At 40.6% G+C, this 22,636-nt stretch overlaps 1 protein-coding gene across 5 annotated transcripts in view; it reads right to left on the bottom strand.

Annotated features, from left to right (window-relative positions):
* Positions 1-22,636, bottom strand: part of GRAMD1C (GRAM domain containing 1C) — a 50,208-nt gene that overhangs the window by 982 nt on the left and 26,590 nt on the right. For 3 of the 5 annotated variants that reach the window (XM_065742067.1, XM_065742069.1, XM_065742071.1), the window contains 11 exons: positions 19,686-19,804; positions 18,398-18,518; positions 14,994-15,156; positions 9,307-9,453; positions 8,374-8,492; positions 7,174-7,316; positions 5,359-5,462; positions 4,445-4,624; positions 2,683-2,740; positions 1,776-1,886; positions 860-965 (listed from right to left, as the gene is read on the bottom strand). In XM_065742067.1, coding sequence (XP_065598139.1) covers positions 860-965; positions 1,776-1,886; positions 2,683-2,740; positions 4,445-4,624; positions 5,359-5,462; positions 7,174-7,316; positions 8,374-8,492; positions 9,307-9,453; positions 14,994-15,156; positions 18,398-18,518; positions 19,686-19,804 — 1,371 coding nt within the window. Of the gene's footprint in view, positions 1-859; positions 966-1,775; positions 1,887-2,682; positions 2,741-4,444; positions 4,625-5,358; positions 5,463-7,173; positions 7,317-8,373; positions 8,493-9,306; positions 9,454-14,993; positions 15,157-18,397; positions 18,519-19,685; positions 19,805-22,636 lie in introns of those variants that run through there. The other 2 variants (XM_065742070.1, XM_065742072.1) reach the window with 2 other exon arrangements.

Below are 22,636 nucleotides of genomic sequence, written 5' to 3'. Positions count from 1 at the left end.
CCACAGCTTTCCTAATCTAATAATTTCTACTGTCATATTTTAAGATTTGTCATATTTTAAGATTTAACAAAAACTAAAAAAAAAAAAACCAACCCAGAATATTCATAGGTTATAAATACAAACAATAGGTTATAAATACAAACAAAAAATAAATACAATACATTTACTGTCCTTCACTTGCTGAGCTGCAGTTTCAGCCGAGGGGTTTAAAGGTGTCCTCTACTCCTAGGACCAGAGATTCACAGCACCCCACAACTTAGCTGCAGTTTTTTTATACAGTGGTTGTAGTACAAGAAGAGCCTGGACACGTAAAACACTGGCAAAAACAATTAAACCCACAGCTATGGAGCCTCTCAAAAATGAATTCCCCAGACTATGTATTTAGGAGCGTTTCACTGAAGATTTAGGTGGCTCTCTGACACCAAGATTAAACAAAACCTCTCACCAATATCCAGAAAGATAGTGGGGAGGAAAAGCCCAGATAAGACCGCATGGAGAAACCCAATGATGAGGTGAGCAAACACTCATGTTCTGAGTCTTGAGAAAAGATGATCTGTTTTGAATTATTCCAATCACTGTTTTGTCATGATCTAAAACTGCATCAACAGACCTCATCAATAAAGGCACTTTACAGGCTTAAGAAAATTGATAGAAATGTTTAATTTTAATCCGAAGAAAAATCCATCAGAAACATGAGCTTTCTCCTTCGCACCAAATTCAGGCCCACGACAAAACTGAGGCCAAAGCAGCATGGACTTCAGTTAGGATCAGATCACTTTAAAACACTATTCTGGCATAAAGGAAGATACTTAAGCTGTTGAAGAATGAGAATATCACAAGGAAAGCTGGACAGACTTACCTGCTCAAGCATTTCAATTGAGTCTCTTAGTACTCCCTTCACATGTTTAACCTGTTCCTTATCATACTGAAGGATTTCCTCTTTCGATCCCATTTCTGGAGATATGCTGGAAAAGATTGAGATTGCATCAGAAACCTGAAACAAGCACCTCTGTGCCTTCCCATCCAAAAGGAATTGCTCTGTTACCATTACTCTGACACTGCTAAGAAACATTTTTCCAAACACCTCGGAGAGAGTTGTCAGCAGCTGATTTTCAGTTCCTGCTGATTTGAAGATACTGCCTCAGACCTCTGCAGTCAACAATCACCAGGAATGAAATCTGCTCACATTATGCCTACAATCTTTCTATGAAGAACATTACTCTAACCATTTCTGAGATCCTCACTATGGGAGGTCACCACACTGTCTCCATAATCGAGACCAGGTTAGAGTTCATTATTTGCCTATACTACATGCATACAAGGAAACAACATCTGAGCCTATTCCACGTGCTTGAAAATAAAAGGCACCTAGCATGAAGTTGGAAGGGGAGAGTGAATTTTGCGCAAAAGCAGAAGCTAAGAAGCTAACTGAATCTTTAACATTATATTTGAGATCATGCTGGTTCACACAGGATGAAGCAAGTAATTCAGTTCTGTGATCAGCAACATGACATTCACAGAAAGTGAGTCACAAGAAGGTGATAAATGCAAACTAAGGTTAACACTACCCCCAAAAACCAAGGAAAAAACATTTTTCCTCTAACAAGGAAGATGCAGACATGTCACTAGATACCAGCACAGACCACAGAAGAGCAACAAGTCACAGCAGCTTTTGAAAACTCACCACCAAAATTAATTGTTTTAAACCTATTTCTTTCTGTCAGATTCTGCAGTAAACTGAGGAAAAACGGAAGCTAAGACTGAATTCAACTTACTTCAAAGAGCTTTCTTCCTGAAGCTGGACGTGATAGAGAGACTGAGCTGCATGCTCTATCTTTGACAGCTTGAGAAACAGTGTTATATTTAGCAAAACCAAGAGCAGCAAACTGCAGAGAGACCAGAAACATGAAGTCAGACAAGGTTTATATTATTACTGTTAAAGCACTACAGAAGGAAGAGTTGGGCTACAAACACAGAATGGCTTGGGCCAAAATGGACCTCAAAGATTATGTAGTTTCAATCCCCCTGCTCTGGGCAGGGTCGCCAACCACTAGACCAGGCTGCCCAGAGCCACATGCAGCCTGGCCTTGAATGCCTCCAGGGATGGGGCATCCACAACCTCCCTGTGCAACCTGTTACAGTGTATCACACCACCCTCTGAGTGAAAAAACACTAATGACCAACCTAAATCACCCGTCTTAGTTTCAAACCATTTCCCCTTTGTCCTATCACTATCAACCACTGCAGACAGTCATCCATTTAGGAAAAAATAAATAAATGAATAAACCTTCTGGGGCATAAATAACTGCCACAGTGCTATACTGAAAATATTTATCCAAACAGTTGCAGTTAATTTTAATTTGAGTAATGTAATCTGTAGGAATTAACAACAATGCCTCCTCTTGGACCTTCCAGAGGTGGGAATAAATATACTCTGGAAATTTTTTGTAGGATCAGGCACACAGAGGCCAGAAAAGTAGACTAGTTTGACAAATCAGCATTAATTCTGCACATCCTCTCTGAAATCAATCCACTCCCCTCTTCCACCCACAAGCTCCTGTATTTACACTCTGTATCAGACAAGCTACACAAAACGTCAACATGCAAGCGAGGTAGGTACAGGCAAATAAAAACCAAAATAAGATTGATTTAAGCCATGTTTTAATGCAAGTAAGTACTTACAAGACACTCATTACTACAATGATGGTTGTGGTCCTACTAATAGCATCTCTTTTCCTTCCTACAGGGCAAGGAAGAGAAGGAGGTTAAAAAGTACTGAAGAACATTTCTAATGCACATCTGCATATACATGTCAGTGTTCAGGATTTTATACAAAACAGTGCAACAGCTTCTGATGGATGTAACAGATCACCTGGGTGCACAAGAGTCTCTCCAGAATTCACTGGATGCACTTAAGTCATTTCTGTAGCCATCTCAGACAAGTCAGCTAAACAGTCAGGCTCTTCCATTAGGAAGAAGATTCCCTCACTTCAGTATACTGCAGAGAACAGCTCTAGAATAGGTTAACACCAAACCCAGGTAGTCTGAGAATGCTACAGTCCACCCATTACTAACAGTCATTCAGCACATACACTGCTACTTACACACATTAATAGAGGCTGTCTGCAACATGGCTCGCCTCTAATTGTTCTCCTGATGTTATTAGTCTTTCTGCCAAGTAACGCTAAATCAAATTCTCCCATAACTCATCTAATCTGGGCCAGCTACATTTATATTCTGACCTGATGACAGCTCTTGAGAATGACAAAGAGCTTCTGCTGGTTGTCAGACAACAGTTACCTAAAGCTAATGAGGACAGGAGGTGTGTGTGCCTTCTCCAAGCTGAGCAGCAGACACCTACTTATCTAAGCAGGTGGATTTTTAAATTTAATTACCTGATCTTCTAAAGAGATGCTTACTTTCACATCTCCTGTCCTAAATGACGGACAGGCATCAAAGCTGTTGCAGCATACACTGAGACATGCTCACCTTAAAAGGTGGAGGAGGAGTGGCAAAGTTAAGCTTTCAGGAAATATTCTCATCTGGGGAAAAAGGCCACCACATCTGCTGTTGAACTAGATGTTCTCTTGCTGCTATGCTCAGTATTGTCTTTCCCCTTCAGGAACATGCGTTTGGTCCTGCTTCAGTGTTTACTATTCAACTTGCGTTACAAAATCCACCATTCTCTGATAAACACTAGTGCACCAGGTGTTCCTCATCAGGTTAAGTATAGCTAATATTGTACATGCCTGAACAATACAGAGGCTAAGTCCGTCACATTTAGTGGCAAAACCTCCAAGAAATGCTACAGGCTGCCCAGGGGGGCTGTGGAATCTCCTTCTCTGGTGCTATTTAAGACCTGCCTGGACGCCTACCTGTGCGACCTGGTGTAGGGAACCTGCTTTGGCAGGGGGGTTGGACTCTATCTCTTGAGGTGCTTTCCAACCCCTATGATTCTATGATTCAGTGACCCAGAAGCTAGAGGAAGAGATGCGAAATGGCCTCTTCAACATCACAAAATAAAGCGTGATGTGATTGGATCAAGAGGTGAGAGATATTTAAAGTTTAATTGTCTGATGACTTGTGAGCAATTTGAAGAAATAAAGCATAGCAATTTTTCAGCAACTTGGAATGAAAAATGAAATCTGATTTTTGCCATCTCATTTTCAATACTATGCAAGTATAGTGCAACATTTTAGAATTTCATTCCACTTCTGTAAAACAGAAGGTAGGATTATGTTTGATTTCATGACATATAATAACATAGTGACCATGGATATTCCTGGTCTGTTTTATTCAAGGCTGAACAGTCTAAACATTTTCTGTCACCCCAGTTAGATAAAAACGAGAGCAGCATACGCACAAGCACAAATCTTGCACTATTTTAGAAGTTAAACTTTCTTGAACACACCTTACAGAAAATAATGAATACAAGAACTCCTACCTATGATGCTACCCTGGGACTCTAGCCCCATGTCACCAGATGAGTGCTGGGAAGAGCGTTTGGGAAGTGATTCTGCCAGACTCCGGTGTAAAGTGCGTCGTCTTCGTCGCAGGGCAACTAATTTTCCAGAATCTTCTATGGACTGATTAATTGCATACTCTTCCATTAACAGTTCTGATTCTGTAGCAGAAAGATAAGGTTTCTGAACTTTGAAAAGGAATGTTGAAAAAGTTGTTGAAAAATGTTGAAAAATGCCTAGCACTAATGACTTAAATGACAAATGACACATCTATGGTGGTTCGAGAAGAAAAAGTACGTATTCCTGTAGATGAACTTAAATCAGGCAATTGGCATAAACCACACCCTAATCTACACTGTCTGCCCTACATGGCACTTGTGCACTTTTCAGATATGATCTTTATTCAGTCATTGCAGGATTGTTTAATGACATGTTAGGCAGCAGTTGGAAGAACACTTCAAGACACTGTTAGACCGAGACTACAAATTGTGTTAGACTGCGAGCCAGCAGCCAGAGCTGGCCAGGCTGTTAACAGACATAGCCAAGGAGCCTGCCAAGTGCCACTACTCTTCTTCTCATACCCACAAGCAAGGAAATACTTGTGTTAAAGACAGGCATTCACAGTTGAGAGCAATTTTACTCCCGCTCCTCATGCATCCTTCAGAAAGCAATTTCTGACAAGGTACAGAAAGAGTTCTTGTCTACCAGGATTTTTATTTATTTTATTCATTTTTACACACTCCAGAATTGACAGGTATATTGACAACAGTAGATTTTATTGAGTGCTGCCTCCTTTTCAAACCGTTATTTAAGGAATCAAGATTGACATACACGAAAACACACAAAGGAAAAAAGGTGGCCTCCTCACTTTAGTAAAGAGAAGAAAATGCCTCACCAAGTTGTTTGAAGTTCTCCTGTATCCCTCCCCAGGTGTTCTTCTCAATTACAGATTTGACAAGGCCCCAAGGCTGCTTTCTATACTTTACTTCTGCAGAAACCCTAATAAACAGAATACAACAGTGAAGAAGAAAATAGAAGGAAAAAAAAGTGCTTCATTAGCACAGTGATAGTAGAAATCTCTCAGAGACAAGCCTCTAGCTTACATCCATAACCTGAAACATACCTGAAATATCAAGTGGAACTGCCTCAACTTTCCACCTGAGCAGCTCTTACAGTGAAGTGAGGTAAGAATCAGATGCACGCAAAGACAACACATCCAGTTAAAGCCTCAGGAGATTTGAATGTCTAAATCACTGGAAAGAAGTTTTAAGTTTGTCTTTTCTTCAGGCTCCGAGGAACAGGGAGTTTCTCTTCTGTTAACTGTTTTGATTTTAACAAGCATTTGAAATACCCTAATCACGTCCTCCTTTTCACTCTCTATGCACACATTATATAATACACAGGCACAACAATGTAAGTATGTGAAAGTCATCACTACCACCTATGCATCCAGTGCTAAGAACCTACCTTGAGTAGACAAACTGTCACTTAGGGAGCACAAAAGAGGGGAAGTGACATTCCTGTCTTGCGTCTCCCAGGTTACGCTAGTCAATAAGGCTTCTAGAATGGAAAGGTACTCAACTAGAATCCTATAAGAGGGCTGCTTCTGACAACTGAATGAATTCCAAAGCTCTTCATAAAGATAAAGGGACAAAATGATAGTCCACAATCTTTATTAAAAATAATCAAGAACACTAACCTTACTAGAATATACACTTTTTGCCAGCCTTCTCAAACAGCCATCCCAACCAACATATGTGTACCAAGCTCCTACTCTAACAAAACAGCATATTTCAATTAATTCTGAGCCATTTCAAGCAGTACAAAGCCAGCTGTAATACCAGCATGCACATTCTGTTCTATATACGAAAGCTCCAAAGACTGTATTCAAACCCTGGCTTTTGCACTTATCCTAGGGTTGACTCGTGTCTCAGATAAAACAAATACAGACATCAAAAAGGAGTAATGACTCACTCAGTCATTCAGAGTGGCTGTTCAAGGACTTTTCCCTTTTCCACCCACTGGGGGATGGAGTCTTTAGTACTTTTACAGCCCAATATAAGCCAGAAGGAAAATTAGGCTTGCTTACCTTTCCTTAACTTATGTACTGATGAAGTTTGAGATAAAAGGACGTGAAAAACTATCAGAAATTACACAGTCCGTCACACAAATGCAGTGAATGAGTAGCATCACCACTTCAGGCTTTTTCATCAAATGGGACAGGATTAAAAAATGCATTAAGATGCCTCCACCTACCCTGTGACCATAATCACAAAGCCTGATATGCTCCAAACTCTCTGTGATGATGAATATGCCTCCTCACCTTCTTGTAAAATCACTCTCCCCTGCAGGCCCTTAGCAAGGATATCTCAAACTTTGTTAGATAACATCTGGCATAGTTCCAGCTTATCCCTTATCCCACTCACATGGCTGCACTTGAAAACATAAGGCTGGGCAAAACCAGCCCACAGTCTTGAAGATGAGCTCTGTATCTTGTAAAAATAAGTGTAAGAGTTCATGTCTCACTGAATTAATCAGATCCAAGTACAGTAGACATATGACAGGAGATAAACCAACCTTCTTTTTTCAGAAGAGACTTCCAACGTCAATAGAAAACAAACCTTTCCTGTGCCGTAGGCAGATCTTTCAATAAGCACATTTCAGCAGCCTGCTTCCTCCCCTCCTCCCACTGCACACCACTTGGGCTCACCGTAATCGACATTTGTGACTGGACGTGCGGCTGATGTAGTATCGGTTCACAGTGTAGAAATAATCATGGTAGGGCACATCATGGGTCAACACCTCAGCATCCACCTGATAAGACTGACCTTTCTGGCTCTGCTTATGCAGGATCTACCACAAAAGATAACAGGACAGGTATATTCATGGAGTCTGATTATTTATTTTTTCCTTAATTTCAGCTCACACTGCTTAGCTTGGATCAACCAACCCCAAGTGGACTGAATAGTTAGGATGACTGAACAGCCATGATGGAAGTCAATTAAGAATGCTAAGAGTAGTGGAGGTGGGATGCCTCCAGCCACAACCAGAATAGGAGGTAATACACCATTCCTCTTCTCCACTGACATTTCAAATATCAAATGCAAGAGCAGGTACTGGCTCTTGACCACAGCCCTTTGGGATTGACCGCAAGACCTTTCCCAAACCATGGTCAAATGATTAAGGTTAGATCTGGTCCAAGCCACCTGCTCAAGCAGGGACACCCCAAATAGATAGCCCAGGACTATGCCCATGTAGCTTCTGAAGATCCCCAAGGAAAGAGACTCTATTCTATAGCCTAAGAAACATACACCAGTGCCTGGTAACACTATCAGTAAAAAGACTGCTTCCTGGTGTTCAGAAGGAACCCCTTGTGCATCTGGCACTGCGCACCACTGAAAAGAACCCAGCTCCACTTTCTTACCACTCACCCCTCAGGTATTTATGTACATCAATAACAACCTGTCTGAGCCTTCTCTTCCGCAAGCTGACCAACCTCAGTCCTCTTGGTCTTTTCCTCACAGATGTTCCAACCCTTTATAATCTGTCCCTTCACTGGACTCATCCCAACAGTGTGCCACCATCTTTTGTACTGGGGAGACCAGAACTGAACACTTGAAACCACTTTGGTTCCTCTTTTCTGACCACTCCAACTCATACAAGTGGTCAATACTCCTCAGAGTTTTCAGTAGAAGTTCAGCCATGTTGAAGGTCAAAAGCCTCTTTGGTTTCATCAGCACTACCTCAACAATAGTGAAAGGGATAGAACACCTTCTGAGATTCTATGTCTGAATTGGAGATCCACATCCAGTGCAGTGAACTCCAGTCCATGGTCAGACCTGACAGACTGCAGAGCTCACTTCCCCCTTGCTTTAAATGACACAAAACAGAGACACATACATACAGGTACCTGCTTTTCAGTTGCAGTGGTAAACTTCCCACAGAGTGGATTGTTAATTGTTACAGTGTACGTCAAAGTCCTCAACTGATTGCCACTGGAATCTCTATCCCAAGGGGTTGATACAGCATCTAGAGGATAAATTACGCAAAGTCTTACATGTAGGTTACCTGAAAGGCATCATCTGTGCCATGCCATATCTTAAACTACAGTTTAAAAACAGTAGAGAGAGGGAAAAAAAAACTCCAAGCAGTCGGGTTTTTTTCCAGAATTTTCCAGGAAAAGGGAACACTGTAGTCCACTCACTGAGCAAAAAGCAAGGCAGTAAGTAGTTGGATCTGAGCCTACTGAAAGAGACTCAAGGGTACAGAGAAGAGTAAGCAAGTAAATGAAAGCAAGCTATTTCCCATCTGCTTAAAAATTGAGTAGATTCACTTAGCAAAATTCAAAAGCTTTTGCAACTCTGCCTTCCAAGCTAATACTGAATAAATATTACCCTTTTAACTTAGTTTTCTTACCTCATGATCTCAGTGAATAAAGCTTACTCATCCAGAAAATTAAAGCCTGCAAGTACCATTTAAGGAGGCTGCTATAATTTCATCTGTGCAGCAGTTCTACAGATTTCACTATTACTGGGACACAACGGAATCAGAAATACCCCCCAGAATGCAACACCTTAATATCTTACCTGCACTTGATGCCTGACTTTTGGGTTTGTTTCATTTTGTTGTTTTTTTTATAGCGTGAAATGGAGTTCATATTCAGAAAGTGATCTACAGAAGTAAGCTAGCTTTTAATGTCTTCTTTCACAGAGAAAGTTTAAAGCTTCAAAATACTTATAAAGCAGGAGGAACAAAACTCAACTCAGTTCTCTTTAACATTTTTCAGAGTTAGAAAATTTCAGGATAAATTGTAACACAGACAGAAGGAAGTAGAGTACGTTACCTACTATACTCCTGGAATTGAGAAACCTCTGCATGAAGTGAGAGTTGGTGAAGAGGATTTCAAACATCTTGTCTGCAGTGATGTGGAAAACTCTGTTTATAAAAAGTCTCCCAAAGAGATCATTCTCAGAGGCAGCCTCCTTCACTGCTAAAGAAAGGCAGAGGGATCAAGTTAAAAATCTATATATTATGAAGTTCCTTCACAGTATTAAGCTTTATTACAGTTCAAATCCTTCCCAATCTTGTATCAGCAATTGTTTCTCATTCCCAGAAACCCAGAATCGACACTAGCGCATCATTTTGTAATAAGATGACTTTCAAAAGCAAAGTTAAGAGCTGGTTTTCTAGACTTCCTTTCACTCTTTGCTTGTACCATTGACTCAATGGTATCAACATCACAAGGTCCCATCACTTGGAGGAATCTTTTGCCTTCAGGATCCTACAGGAAGCATTGGAGCAAACAGAGTTACCACAATCCTCACTTAATACATGCATCTTGAATAAAGGACACGTGCATAGCAAAGAGGGCACTGAAAGCATACTAGTGTTCCTTTTAAGCTGTGGCTAGTTTCAAAATTCTGCTTTAAAGTCCATAATACCAGCAGCATCCACATTCTAAGAGTCCAAGTACAGATTGTCAAACACCTTTTATCAAAATGTTCCTCCCGCAGTAACTACTACAAGGGAAACACAAGAGGTACCTTATTCCATTTTGCAGTCCTGACAAGCGCACCAAGATGCTTTATCACCCTCCACAATTTCAATATACCAACAAACACCAACAAGCAAGGTGTTGAGTGGTACAGCACTGAGCTTTGCTAATTCTGCTGCTTGTTGGTTTCTGGAATGGCTCTGCTTTGTGGTTGTTTCAGCCACTCTCACAAGAGATATGGGACATAATTGTTATCCTGGAAGGAAAGCAGTTTCCTGTGCCAACCCCAACTCAGCCTGCTTGTATTTCTTTCTAAAGTCCATCCTTGCTATCACTGATAAAGAAAAAAAAAAAAACTAAAAATCCATTCCCACCTATAAGTCTGAAAACAAATCTCATGGAAGCAAGAGGACAGGACAACTAACCTTCCAACTGATATACATAAACGCTCTGAACTAGCAAAGGTCATTTCCAGCACACAATGTAAAGGTAGTTTGAATATCATGTTACAGTTTGCAAAGTACCCACAGGCTAAGGTTACAGCACTTAAAACATTTGGTAGCAGCCAGTGCTGATAAATGCAAATATAGCAACTAAAGACAAAAACATAATTCCTCAGTGAAAGCCAGTTCTGACTTGGAACAGAGTTCTGCTCTAGCACACTTCTAAGCCTGCTGCAAGTCCCCACTGCACATATACACGTCTCCAAAATAGTTTTGACCCATACAGACTGCAACGTACAACCCCAAAAGTTAAGCATGGGTGACAACTTAATGCCCACACAAGAGATGTAATTCTTGTGCTAAATTCTGCTTATATAATTGCAGAGTGGAACAAATAGCAAGCACATATTTAAAAAGACCAACTGAATGAACTAATATGCAGTAATTATTTGCTAGACTATAAATTCAGCTGTACTGAAACATTCTGCAGGTAGCTGGAAATGCAGCTTGTTTTCAGCCTATGATCAGAGCTTCCTCTCAGAGCTGAATCTGACAAAACTCAAGAGTATACTGTAAGTTTGACTTCAGCTAAATAGACCCCAAGACTGCAGACCTATCACAAAAAGCACTTCCCACTTCCTCTCCTTTGGTAAGAGGGAGGGGAAGCTTCAGATATCCTTATGCTGACACATCCTTTGACTATCATGCATCAGCTAATTAACATGGAGACAGACAGTAGATAATCTAGAGCCCATGCATTATTACTTTAAGGTCTGTATCTCGCTACTGAAATATTTTTCTCTTCAAGCATGAGTCTCTCCTCCTCGTACTAAGGCTCAAGTTCAAGAGCATCCATGGGTCTTGTACTGTTTTCATTTACAGATGGATTTCTGTTAGCAGGTTTGCTTACACTTTTTAAAAATCTATTCCTTTTAAGTCATGACTAGGGAATGAGCTGCCAAGTACTTGGAAACATCTATCAAGGGAGGTTTTTCCTTATAATCTCTTTAAGTTCTTGAAAAATAGATAGTGTTACCACATAAAACAATATCTCCAGAAAACCCAAGCTGGAACTAGGCTGATTTATCTGTCCAGTTAGCTACTTCAGATGCTAGGATTCAAACAGCTATTTTTCAGGAAGCCTGGACACCTTCAGATGGTAAGCCTGCAACATGCATGCATTAACACCCCAATTCCACACCTGCAGAAGGCGGTCACTGCAGATACTGACAGCTTGACAAGTCACTTTCATCTGGGTTTCTCAGACCATCTGCAGAAATCCCACATGAAGCAGTGAGTACAAACAGTAACATATCTGTGTGCTTATTCTTTGGTTTACACATTTAACAATTTGGACAGAACAGAAAGCTCAAATACTCATCTTTGCTACAAACAGAAATACGTTTGTCTGTTTTCTTTGACTTAACTCATAGTTAAGTGTACCTACTTTTTACTTATCACAATTCTAAGGCAGCATCAAGCAATCTACCTAGAATTGGCTTAGAAATTCTAAGTAAGTGCTTACCTTCTTGTAAAGATTTCAGTCTAATCTCTTAACTTTTACTGCTGTTCTAACCCCTTAGCAGTATGCTATTACCAGCTGCTAACTCCCTCAGTCTGAAAACATTTAAACTGGAGATACTGTCTGATAAGAGAACATGAAATAACTCTGACTCTGGGTTAGGATCCTCAGGGACCCAAAAATCCAGAAGCAAACATTACCCTGAGTGCCCTCGTTCTGCATAAAGACAGCAAGCCTTCTCCCTCCCCCACTACTGCCTCATAAGGTCACTTCCATCACCGCAAGGCAAGCTGCGAAATACTGTTTGCATATAATACCATTATGCACCAGTGATTGCAGAGGTTTGAAAACATCTGCAGTGTGAGACAAGGAAGAGCCAGAAAACTGGAGGGGACCAGGGGGAAAAGGGCCCAGGAAAGAAAATCCTGTTCTTTAAATTCCCACTAATAACCAACAGCTCGTGAGGCTAAATACATGCTGCAAGCAAATTAAAGAAGCTGAACTAATAAGAACAGAGGCTATCCTACAAATTACTAAGACTTCTGTTTTCTTCACTCCATGAAGATGGGGGAGAGGGGGGGAAGGAAATAAAGTATGTACACAACTCTCAGCACTGCCCAGGATTTCCATGCCACTGGGGATAGGGGAAAAAATTGCATACTGAGCGAATAACGTGCAGGTCAGAGACTTAAAACAGGTGCAGATCAAAATAAGTTTTGAGACCAGTTCTTAGAATGTGTTCTAAACACCATCTATTCAAACACTGCATCACCAGTGTTTGCCATTATAGTAGAATTCTACTATAATTTAATACTTTAGTCTTTTAAAATAACATAGATGATGTACTGGGAAATACAGCTATCTTTTTCCTGATCACAAGATAAACTTAAATCTCTTACCTTTACATAACTCAGGACAGATAACTCTCCAAATGCCTAAGTAACAAATTATTGGTAGCTATTCATTTAAAAGAACATGTACTTTCAGGATTTTGATTAAAATGTCAACAAGGCAGCACGGCTACCATTCTGTATACAACACTGTGTATCCCAAATTTCACCTCTTGAAAAAAAACCAGGGCTGAAATAATTCCAACCAAACTATTTCCAACATTTTCTGCATCATATATCCCTCTCTGCAGAAAAAGTCCAGCCACCACTGTACCCATCTGGTAGTGCACCAGCAGTTACACTCTCCTGCAGACTACGCATTCAAGACCGTTATTAATGCACAGAGAAACAAAACAGCATGTGAAGTTATACAGGAATTTATCAAGTCGCCATACACAGTAAAGCTTTCTACCACAAAAGAGTATTTTCCAGCACCTTATTTCTCCCTTCTTTATTTGAGGTATTTTATGCTGCTAAGCATTGTAGCTGTATGTAAAAACTCCACATACAAAGAAGTCCTTTGAGGAAACCCAGAACCAGCTGCTTCTATTTTGGGAATACATATTCTTTGCATGAGCTAAAATTTATCTTCTGAAATTTATAATTGAGACCGCAGATATTAACTTCTAGTTCAGCCAAGAGTTTGTCATGACTCAAATATTATAACACTGATTTATGAAAACAAACAAATGCACCAAGATACAGGTAATGACATCAGTGGTGTACAAGGAAAGACTCCCATCCCCAGTATGCAACGTGAAAATCATCTAGGACAAGGGAGCTACTTGCCAAGGCTCTGGCATTCCAACTTTGGGTGTCAGGTGGACTTGGAGTTGGAGAACAACAGCCTTGAATTTGCCCCTCACCTTATTTGCCAGGATGTAAGAGAGATCAATTGCATGGGTAGACCTTTGCCGCATGGGTAAGCTAATTTCATCTGCCTGAACAAATTCACCTTGTAGAAGTATAGGGCAACTGTGATAGAAAACAGACAGGAAAAAATTCTAAGCAAGAAGAAGGAAACCTGTGAGAAAAGATTGATGCTGTGTGACTAGAAAATTCTGCTCTGAATAAAAGAGACTTATCTTGGAAGAGGGTGGAAAAATAAAAGCAGCATAATTTCAGCTCTCTTTTAAAGAGACACTTCTGGTTTCATGTGCTCTTTACTCAACATCAGTTGCAGAGATGGCAGCTGCTATTTGCCACTAACACTTAGGCAAACAGCAGCACAAAGACAACAGGACTATTTCCAGTCCACTTCATTGGATATCTTTACTGTATAAAAAAAACTCCAAAGGCTGAAAGAGGCAGTACAAAGAAGACAGGAAATCTGCAAAATATCTAAACATCAGAAGACTAAAGCTTTCTGCAAATTTACAGGATACAACTGAGATTGAGTAATTTGTAAAGCTTGTTAAATATGTACAGGATTAAGTAGCAAATTGCTCAAATATGCAGACTCACAAAAACAATACAGCCTGACATGCAGTCAGTTGAATCTGAACTCAGGACAACAGAATTAGTACTGGTGAGCAAAAGGAAAGCTAACTGAAATATACATATATCCTCAGACAAAGATTACAACTTGCAGGTGGCCAATACAATCAGTTTCTCTGAAAGCTTTCCTAGACATCCCAGTGATCCCCATTTAACAGCCTCTGCAAGCATCTTCCATTGACAACTCTGAAAAAAACAAGATGCAGAGTTTCTCAGATTAAGAACTGGTCTCACACCAAACTCCTCTATTCCTACAATCCTTTCGCTGCACATGAAAGAAAATTAGCAGTGTATTTAGAAGCTGAGCTTCTCTGTCCATTTGCACACATCACTGTCATCCAACCCAGGTGCAAGACATGTTCTGGCCTTCCTCCCTAGGATATAGCAAAAACTCTTGTCCCCATGAGAGCACAAAAAGTGAACATCACACAGTCAAAAAAGTTTTTAAATGTAAGATATTAGCAGCTTTTTACCTACCAAAGGGAAAAAAGTATAATTAATATTTTCACTTTAAATAACCCCAACATTTTTTTTCCTCTCCCAGCAATTAAAGACATTTTTGCTGCAACTCTGTGAAACAGCAAAGAGGTTTAACAGATCAGAAAGCTCTCCAAGTTACACCACAAGTGAGAGGGGACAAGGATAAGGCTGCCTTATGGCTTCCAAACAGTTAAAAAAATTTACCTTCTTCACTATCTGAGGCACTGCTCTTCTCTTGAAGATTTTCATTCTCATTCAGATCCAAGGACTTTTCTAAAGATCTGCTTCTGACTAGCTTAGCAGATTTTCTTTCTGAAGATGGAAGAGGGCTCTTCCTTACTTGTTTCTCACTTAGAGAATCCTCCACCTAAAAAAAAAAAAAAATAGGAAAAAGGAAGCACAATAATCATAGGCCACTGAAAAAAGTTACTTTCAAAGAAAAACAACATAGCCAAAGCCACAAATCCTACCTACTCAGTCAGCACACAGTCAAGCACTGATTTCCTCCACCTCAGCCAACCTCCCTTACTCTTTATCTCAGATTTTCACTTCACCCTGGTAACAAGACTTGTTTACAGCTCTGTCTTACCAAGAGCCACCTTAAAGAGGCAGTTCACTCCCTATACAGTCCCATTTCCTGCATCACTGCTAGCATTTACAAACTCATTAATCTAACGCAGCAATTCTCTTCTTATTAATCGGATTAGTTTTTAAATAATGATTTTAGAAGAGGGTCCAACAATCCTGAGGAGAAGCACAATGAAGTGATCCCTTTTTTCACTAACATTCAGTCATCCCAAATAAATATTTGAAACAATGTTCTTACTTTGTAGGGATTCATCACCTTTTAACTAAGCAAGAAGTTAAATAACAGAAAAACCAAACAAAAAAAAAACACTGCATAGAATCATCTGATAAAATGCTACTTCTAGAAATAAAGCAATGGAGTTTAATCTGCCATCTCCAATACAGAAGCAGAGCATGCCCTGCAGTACCAGCCACTGATTCAATGACACAGCACTGAATCATGAACTACAATTACTGGGGGGTTAAGCTTGCACACACTGAGAATTAATTTCTACTGAAACCATGTGCACAATGTTTGTGCACTTCAAGCTGCCACTTAAGCTTTTGAAGAGTTAGTTTTCATTCTAAACCTTCCCCTAAAGTTCCCATTACATTCAGTGAAAGAACCAGGATCGAGAATGGTAAAGTCCCCATATAGGCAGTAGCACACAGAGTATTAAATGAGGTTCCCTTAACAAAGTTGCTCCAATTAATCTGCAGTACCATCATCCTCAAAGATTATTCAGCACTGACTCAAAACCAAGAGCATCCGCTGCTTGAATAATCATCATGTTCTTCCTGTGCTACTTGACTGTTTTCAGAAGATTGACCGTTTACTAAAAAAGAACACTGCAATTATCAAATGTTCTCATTGAAAGGAGCTACATGCCTGAAGTTATACTCAGGTACACAATGGGAGTGAGGACAGTAACCAACATTTCAATGATAACGTTCTACTAACACGTGTAGAAAGAAGAAAGGAGCTAGTAGTGGTGAAGTATCTGGTACTGCTGAGCTCTTTACCAATGCATTTGTGTTTTTGACCTGCTAACAGAAGGCTACAGGATAGGGAAAAACCTTACAGAGTTTTGGAAGGCAGTTTCCATACACAGACAACCTGCACTTAGAGAAGAGGACATGCCACAATTAGTATTACACAGACTTCATTTAATCAACCACAGACAGCTACTGACAATAGCTTCTTCCAAGACAGTCCAAGTAGTGCCTGCCAACCCCTTCATTAGTTCAGATCTCTTTCTGGAGAGAGCTCATGGACAACTTTTGTCTGTCAAAGCAGTAAGGAAGGAGTTAAACCGTTTTCTCTCCAGCCTTTGGAAGGCAATTATGCTGTGCATCATCAGTGCAATGATATTTGATAAAAGCTTTCTAAGCACTACCCTCTCCTCTTACTGCCCTTGTGCTTCTACAGTATCTGCTATAAACCTGGGCTGAGGGGAGAGCATCAGGCACACCAACACAATTGTTATATATTTTAGCTACACTAAAACAGTGAACTAAACACTTAACAAGATTGTCATTTTACGTTATAATTAAAGGATGTTTTTGTTGAACCTGACTATTCAAAAGAGAACCCTAGAATTTAACCCTGTTCACAGACCAAATCCCTGGGCATTTCTGCTTACCTACATGCCCAATTAGACTTAGCACCTGGAAATAACACCTCTGGGAGTAACACCTAGTAGGTAAACAAAACGCTTTTCTACACAAAGCCATTACTTCAAAATGACTTGTTCTCATGCAAATAAGATTCAACCAAGTCCAAATCAAGGCAGCCTGCATAATTTTACTTGCTCTAAGAATTCTGAATTCCAGCAGCATCCACAGTCTTACCATGCCTCCCTTTCAGCTCTCCAAAAATCTTGTTTTAGACTCCTAGGACTTCCATCAGGGACAGCCACCTTCATACTAACTAAGCTTTTAACACCTTACAAAATAATACCAGATTTGTTTTCTGGCTATCAGTCTCTAGCCACTAAGCTGAACTAGCCACCAAACTATTGAAAGCCCACTGGAAGTCCAAACAAGATTTACCAGGTAACAAAAGCCAGAAAAATTGTATGATAGTAAGGACTGTAACAAGCCTCTCCTTTCTCCCCTCTGAATTTTTTCAAAGCTGAAACAGCAACTAAGTAGCTGATCTGAGAATAGTGAAAGGCTTTTGGCGTTCTGTTTGCTTTTCCCCTGATCTTTCCCTTGGGGTATCTATTAACCAAAAGAAAAACTCTAACCTTTTAGGACTATAACTGCACACAGTAGCCCCAGCAACCATGCTAAATGCTGCACACACCTCAGATACCATTACTAAAGCATTTGCCCTCTCAAACAGAATTACACTCACAAATTCATCCAACACCAACAAAACATCCATGTTTGTTCAGTTTTTATTAACTGAAAGGATGGGGGATACTCACTCTAACTGAAGGTGCTTTTTATTTCCTGCTTTCTAAATGATTTCTGCAAGTTTCATTAAGCAGGGGTAGAGTGAAAGAAAAAAGGTTTCATATATTCACAACAGAGGACTAACTGATATCTGAAGGCAAAGATACACAGCATAACTCACCCTCTAATAATCCTCATGTATAGCAGGCAAAAGAGCCTTGAGGACATTTTTTTTTAATAGGAATAGCACGAGGAAAGAAGCATTGGAAGTCAACACAAGTACTATTTTCATAAAACACTTTCTTACACTAAAAAAAAGCACAGGATGCATGAGAAGGTAGATAAAATGTGATTTTTTTTCTACAGCTGGGAAGACCAAGGCCTAAACACCAGCATTATGCAGTGAATTAGAAACTCACACCAACAATGTTACCTTATCCAGAAGTTTGCTTCCCAAATATATTCTTGAAACCTGACAGTATTCATATCCAATTTCTGGTGTGAAAGCTTTTTAGGCTACCACAAACTTTCAATGAATTCCACAAGTTACAATTCCCATGCATTCTCATGTTTACAGATAGACAAGTTCAACATATTTCTTATCAGATATGAATAGCAAGAAAGACTGAGTCAGCACTTACACCCGACAACGCGTGTCTATTGAGTGACTCTCCTTCTGTTTGAAGTGAGGGTTCCCGAACTAAACCAACTGTTTTAGATAGTTTATCATCCCTTTCTCCAGGTTCATCACAAATGCTGGATCTGTCCAAAAGAAGAAATGAGATACATTTGGAGATACCTGTTTATCTGTATGTAAATAAGCACGGCTTTGTAAAACAACAATGCAACTTGCACCTCCTTTTTAAGCTTTTCATGGGGAATTTTTTGCACTCACACCACAGTTATTCTGTGATTTTTCTTATATTATTATTAGTCAACATTTACCAATTAATTCCTCCTATATCTACCTCATTAACCTCTCAAGCCACGTTTCTCAACATAATCGCCTAAAAATACCCCAGCTTTTACCTATAATGTTAGTAAAACCAAGCACAGGTGAGTTAGAAAGCATGCACTGTGCAGAGAAATGGAAAACAGAGGTAGACTCCAGCAAATTTGGAAAGAAAGTATCTGAAGGAAGTTTGAAACTTTTTTTCCCCTGCATCCATCATTCTTGTGCTGCAAAGTACTACATTTCTTAAACAGATAAAACTCAGGAAATATTTAATGGGATATTTATTGAAGCTTGAGTTAACTTTTTTTTCCCCCCAACACACACAGGAATATAACGCAAGAATGAAAAATATATGCAAGTTATATTGTTCAATTTTACAAAGCCATATTTATTTATATACAGATATAAAATTAAAACTCCATTGCAAGAATTACACTGACTGTTCATAGGATAGGTCATTTATAACAAGAAATCAATAAAACTGTTCCAGAATGATATCTATATATAGTTTTCTTCCAGCTTTCTAATTCAACCTGAGCTATCATACACAAAATAAGCTGAGACCTGAGACACAGGGACAACAAAGAAAGCATTTTAGCCTCCGTGGAACAAGGAAAAGTGTTTGAACAGCAGATACAGCTCCATTCCATTGAGCCCTTCCAAACTGTTGAAGGGCATATAGATCCTGATCAAACACTATCAGGAGAAAAAGCTGGTATTTAAGCTATCCTGTCCTCGCCCCAAGCAGATCCAGGGGCAACAAGGTCTTCTTGTTTCCTTCTGTGAGGGGCCTCAGCTGTGCTGCTCTTTTAAACAATGAACACAAGTTTTTATGCAGTTCAGTTCTCTGCATCATTTTACTCTAGGCTTAACCTTTCTGGTAAGGCTACAGTAGCATTTTGGAAAACAGTTTCTGAAAAAGAGAACATTGCTTCCCCATGAGCATATCAATAAGCTTTATAGTCTCCTCTTACCGACACTGCCCGTTGTCCTCAGATGATGAGTGGAAGCTCTCCATCTCCTCGGTGTTCAGGCCCAGCTCAGAGCCATAGCTCTGGTGTACCAACTGCCAGAATTCCTGCTTGGTCAGCCTCTGAAAGAAAGCGAGCTAGTCAAGAACTACACTATGGAATGGTAAGGTACAGTAGGTAAAACAGTAAGAAGTTTGAATTACGCCACAGCCTTTAACCTCACTTCTGACAAGGTCTGCAAGCATTTAGGTATCACGTTTCGAGATTAGATTTCAGCATTTTGGGGAACTGAACACTCATCTACTCCACACTCCCAATCCACTGCTCAACCAATAACACTAGACGTTAAAAAACTGGTATTTCAAGAAAAAAATTGCTTGCAGTTGTCTTCATTTGTCACTCGTGTTTTCAGAGATATTTTCAAAGCATCCCCCTCCTAAGTTTCACAAGAGATGGCACAAAACCAGTAGCCAGAGACAGCCAGATACTCTCTCCCTCTGATCCCAGACAAATTTAACAGATCCATGCCTGTTTCCTTGGGGTTCTCAGACCACTCTTACATCAGTGTGAGACTAACACTTCAGTCACTGCAGACTCTAGGGCTAGCTCAGTCAGCAGCCCATCCTGACAAGGCAGAGCAGCAGGTGGGATACTGCCACAAGCCCCGAAGGTACAATACCTTGTCTCACAGCTGGCTACTCTTCTCTTTCCCTATAAGCTCAGTGAATTGCACATTCTCTCTGACCATCGGGAAAGTTAGGGAAGTGAGTGCTACAACCAACTCATATCAGTAAACTAAGCAACTAGTTTCAAAGTCCACTTTTTCTGGCAGAAAAGGGTCAAAACAAAAAAAGAAAAAAATCAAAAAAAAAGATAAGAAAAAAAGGAAATGCAGCAATACAGTTTGGTGATTTAGTCAAAGACGACAGGCATTGCACTGGAAAATGTGCTGCAGTCACGATCCATATTGATCAAGGGAACAGAATCGTGCTAATGAGGCAGTAACACAGGTCTGCTTACGATTTGCATGAAATGATCACATTAAATACCCGTGCATTATTTAAAGGGCTTTTAAACGATCCTCTCCACCTCTCCCCTCCGCCTGCAGTGTTACACTACCTGCAATTTTAGCCTCCCAAAAAAGGCCGCTCCACAGGCGCCGAGGTAAACGCTCACCTACACACGGTCGGTCCTCACGCCGGGTCGCGGCCGCGCTCCCCGCCCCCAGCACTCACGCACAGCCCGGCACCGTCTCCCCTCACCCTCCGGGCCCGCAGCCGCCGGCCGGCTCCTCCCCGCCCCTCCCGGGCCAACCCGGCCCGCTCCCACTTCCTGCTCGGCGGCAGGGCCCGGCCCCACAGCCGCGGGGGCTGCCCCGGGCCGGCAACGGCGCGGCCCCTCGCCCTACACGGACGGCCCCGGCTGCTCTCTGAGGGGACGGACGTCGGGCTCCTCCACGAGCACCTTGCCGGCACAGATCGCCGAGTTGCACCGGGGACAAAGGAAGCGTTACAACGCTGACCACGTTTCCAGTCGTAAGAGACCTGACAAGTGTCACTAACTCATCAGCACAGTCTGTGTCAGCCTGTCCTTGTACATGGAGCTCAGCGGTTCATAGGAAGAGGAAAAACTACAAGCTGTGCATTTTAAGAATCTGTAAAGTCATTCCGTGTGCTTTTAAGAAGTCAATGTTACTAACTTCTGCTTCTAGGATTCCTGCAATCTGCTCAATTATTCCTAGCTCAGCTAGATACATTAAGTCATTAACAGTCAGCCCAGCTTCAAATCGGACTGCTTTGCTATAATCAGAAAAGACTAGTTCTAACGGCAAAGAGGGCATGACTTTTCGGGCTCAGATTTCTGTCCCAGAGCAGAAGGAGGCTGGAGTGGCTCTGAAACCTGCAAAGCTGAAACTAAACCCGGATTACTTTGTCCACTTGAGGTGATGGTCCATGCTAGATTATTCCAGAGCTCTTTGTAGTCTATTTTCCGTATACAAAAAGCAGTGGAACACATTTTTGTCCTTCCAACTTGGAACAAAGAACATCAATACTTCACATCAAACCAGTCAAAGCAAGGGCGAGAAACAGGCTGTCCTACAACATGCCACAAGCAAAGCTGCTGATTCTTACCCCCATGGAAAGGTGCAAAAGTAAAGACATGAAACTCCATAAAGGTTTAATCCAGAGACACCCCACACATAAACACATTCTCTAACCAAGCAACTCTAACATGGAATTTTGCCCAATTTCTTGATTGCGATAGCAAAGGGTAACAGTGAACTCTTGGTTCGGTTAAAACCGCCTGAATATGAAGGTCAAAACCCATCTGAGCCCCCTTTGACCTCTAAAACAACCTCTGTTGAATACAAAGTGCAACCAGTCTTTTTCAAAACCTTGCCTTAAAAACTGGTTGATTTGCTGCCCTAGTGCATGTTTGCCCCAGCTCAACTACAGTTCTGATCCTTTCTCACACCTCCAGACTTATCTGAAACAACACCTGCAGACTGCTACAAATCTCTACCCAGCAAAGCACAGAAATAAAAGAAAAATAATCCAACTCTAAGGAAAAGGACTCATGGGAATTGAATTAAATGTGTTAAGATCTTGTTCTACTAGAAATAAGGAACACTGTGTTTGTTTGGAGTTTAAAATTATAGTTAGGCAGGTTATTCAATTTGATTTAATTCCTCAAACTGGAGGGATATTCGACATTCATGAACTTCAGGAGAGTTAAGCAATAGTAGAAATGACATTGCTCTTACCCTCATTAGCAGCCATTTACTAAAGTTGTTTTTGCCAATTTGGAAAGCCCGTTGCAAAGCAGGAATCATGGCTGATTTAATAAACTGATGCATTATTTAAGGCCTCAGTGGATGTGAAAGCCGCTATCTGTTTTATCAAGGTTGGTGTCATGTCTCTTCCAGACCTACATTAATGATTCCTTATTTTCCA

Source organism: Cyrtonyx montezumae, unplaced genomic scaffold, assembly GCF_038088225.1.
Source record: "Cyrtonyx montezumae isolate F1298 unplaced genomic scaffold, pur_monq_1.0 scaffold_3, whole genome shotgun sequence".
In the NCBI taxonomy this organism is placed as follows: Eukaryota; Metazoa; Chordata; class Aves; order Galliformes; family Odontophoridae; genus Cyrtonyx; species Cyrtonyx montezumae.
Note: the sequence above shows the minus strand (reverse complement) of the source record. Positions and strands in the feature narration are given on the sequence as shown.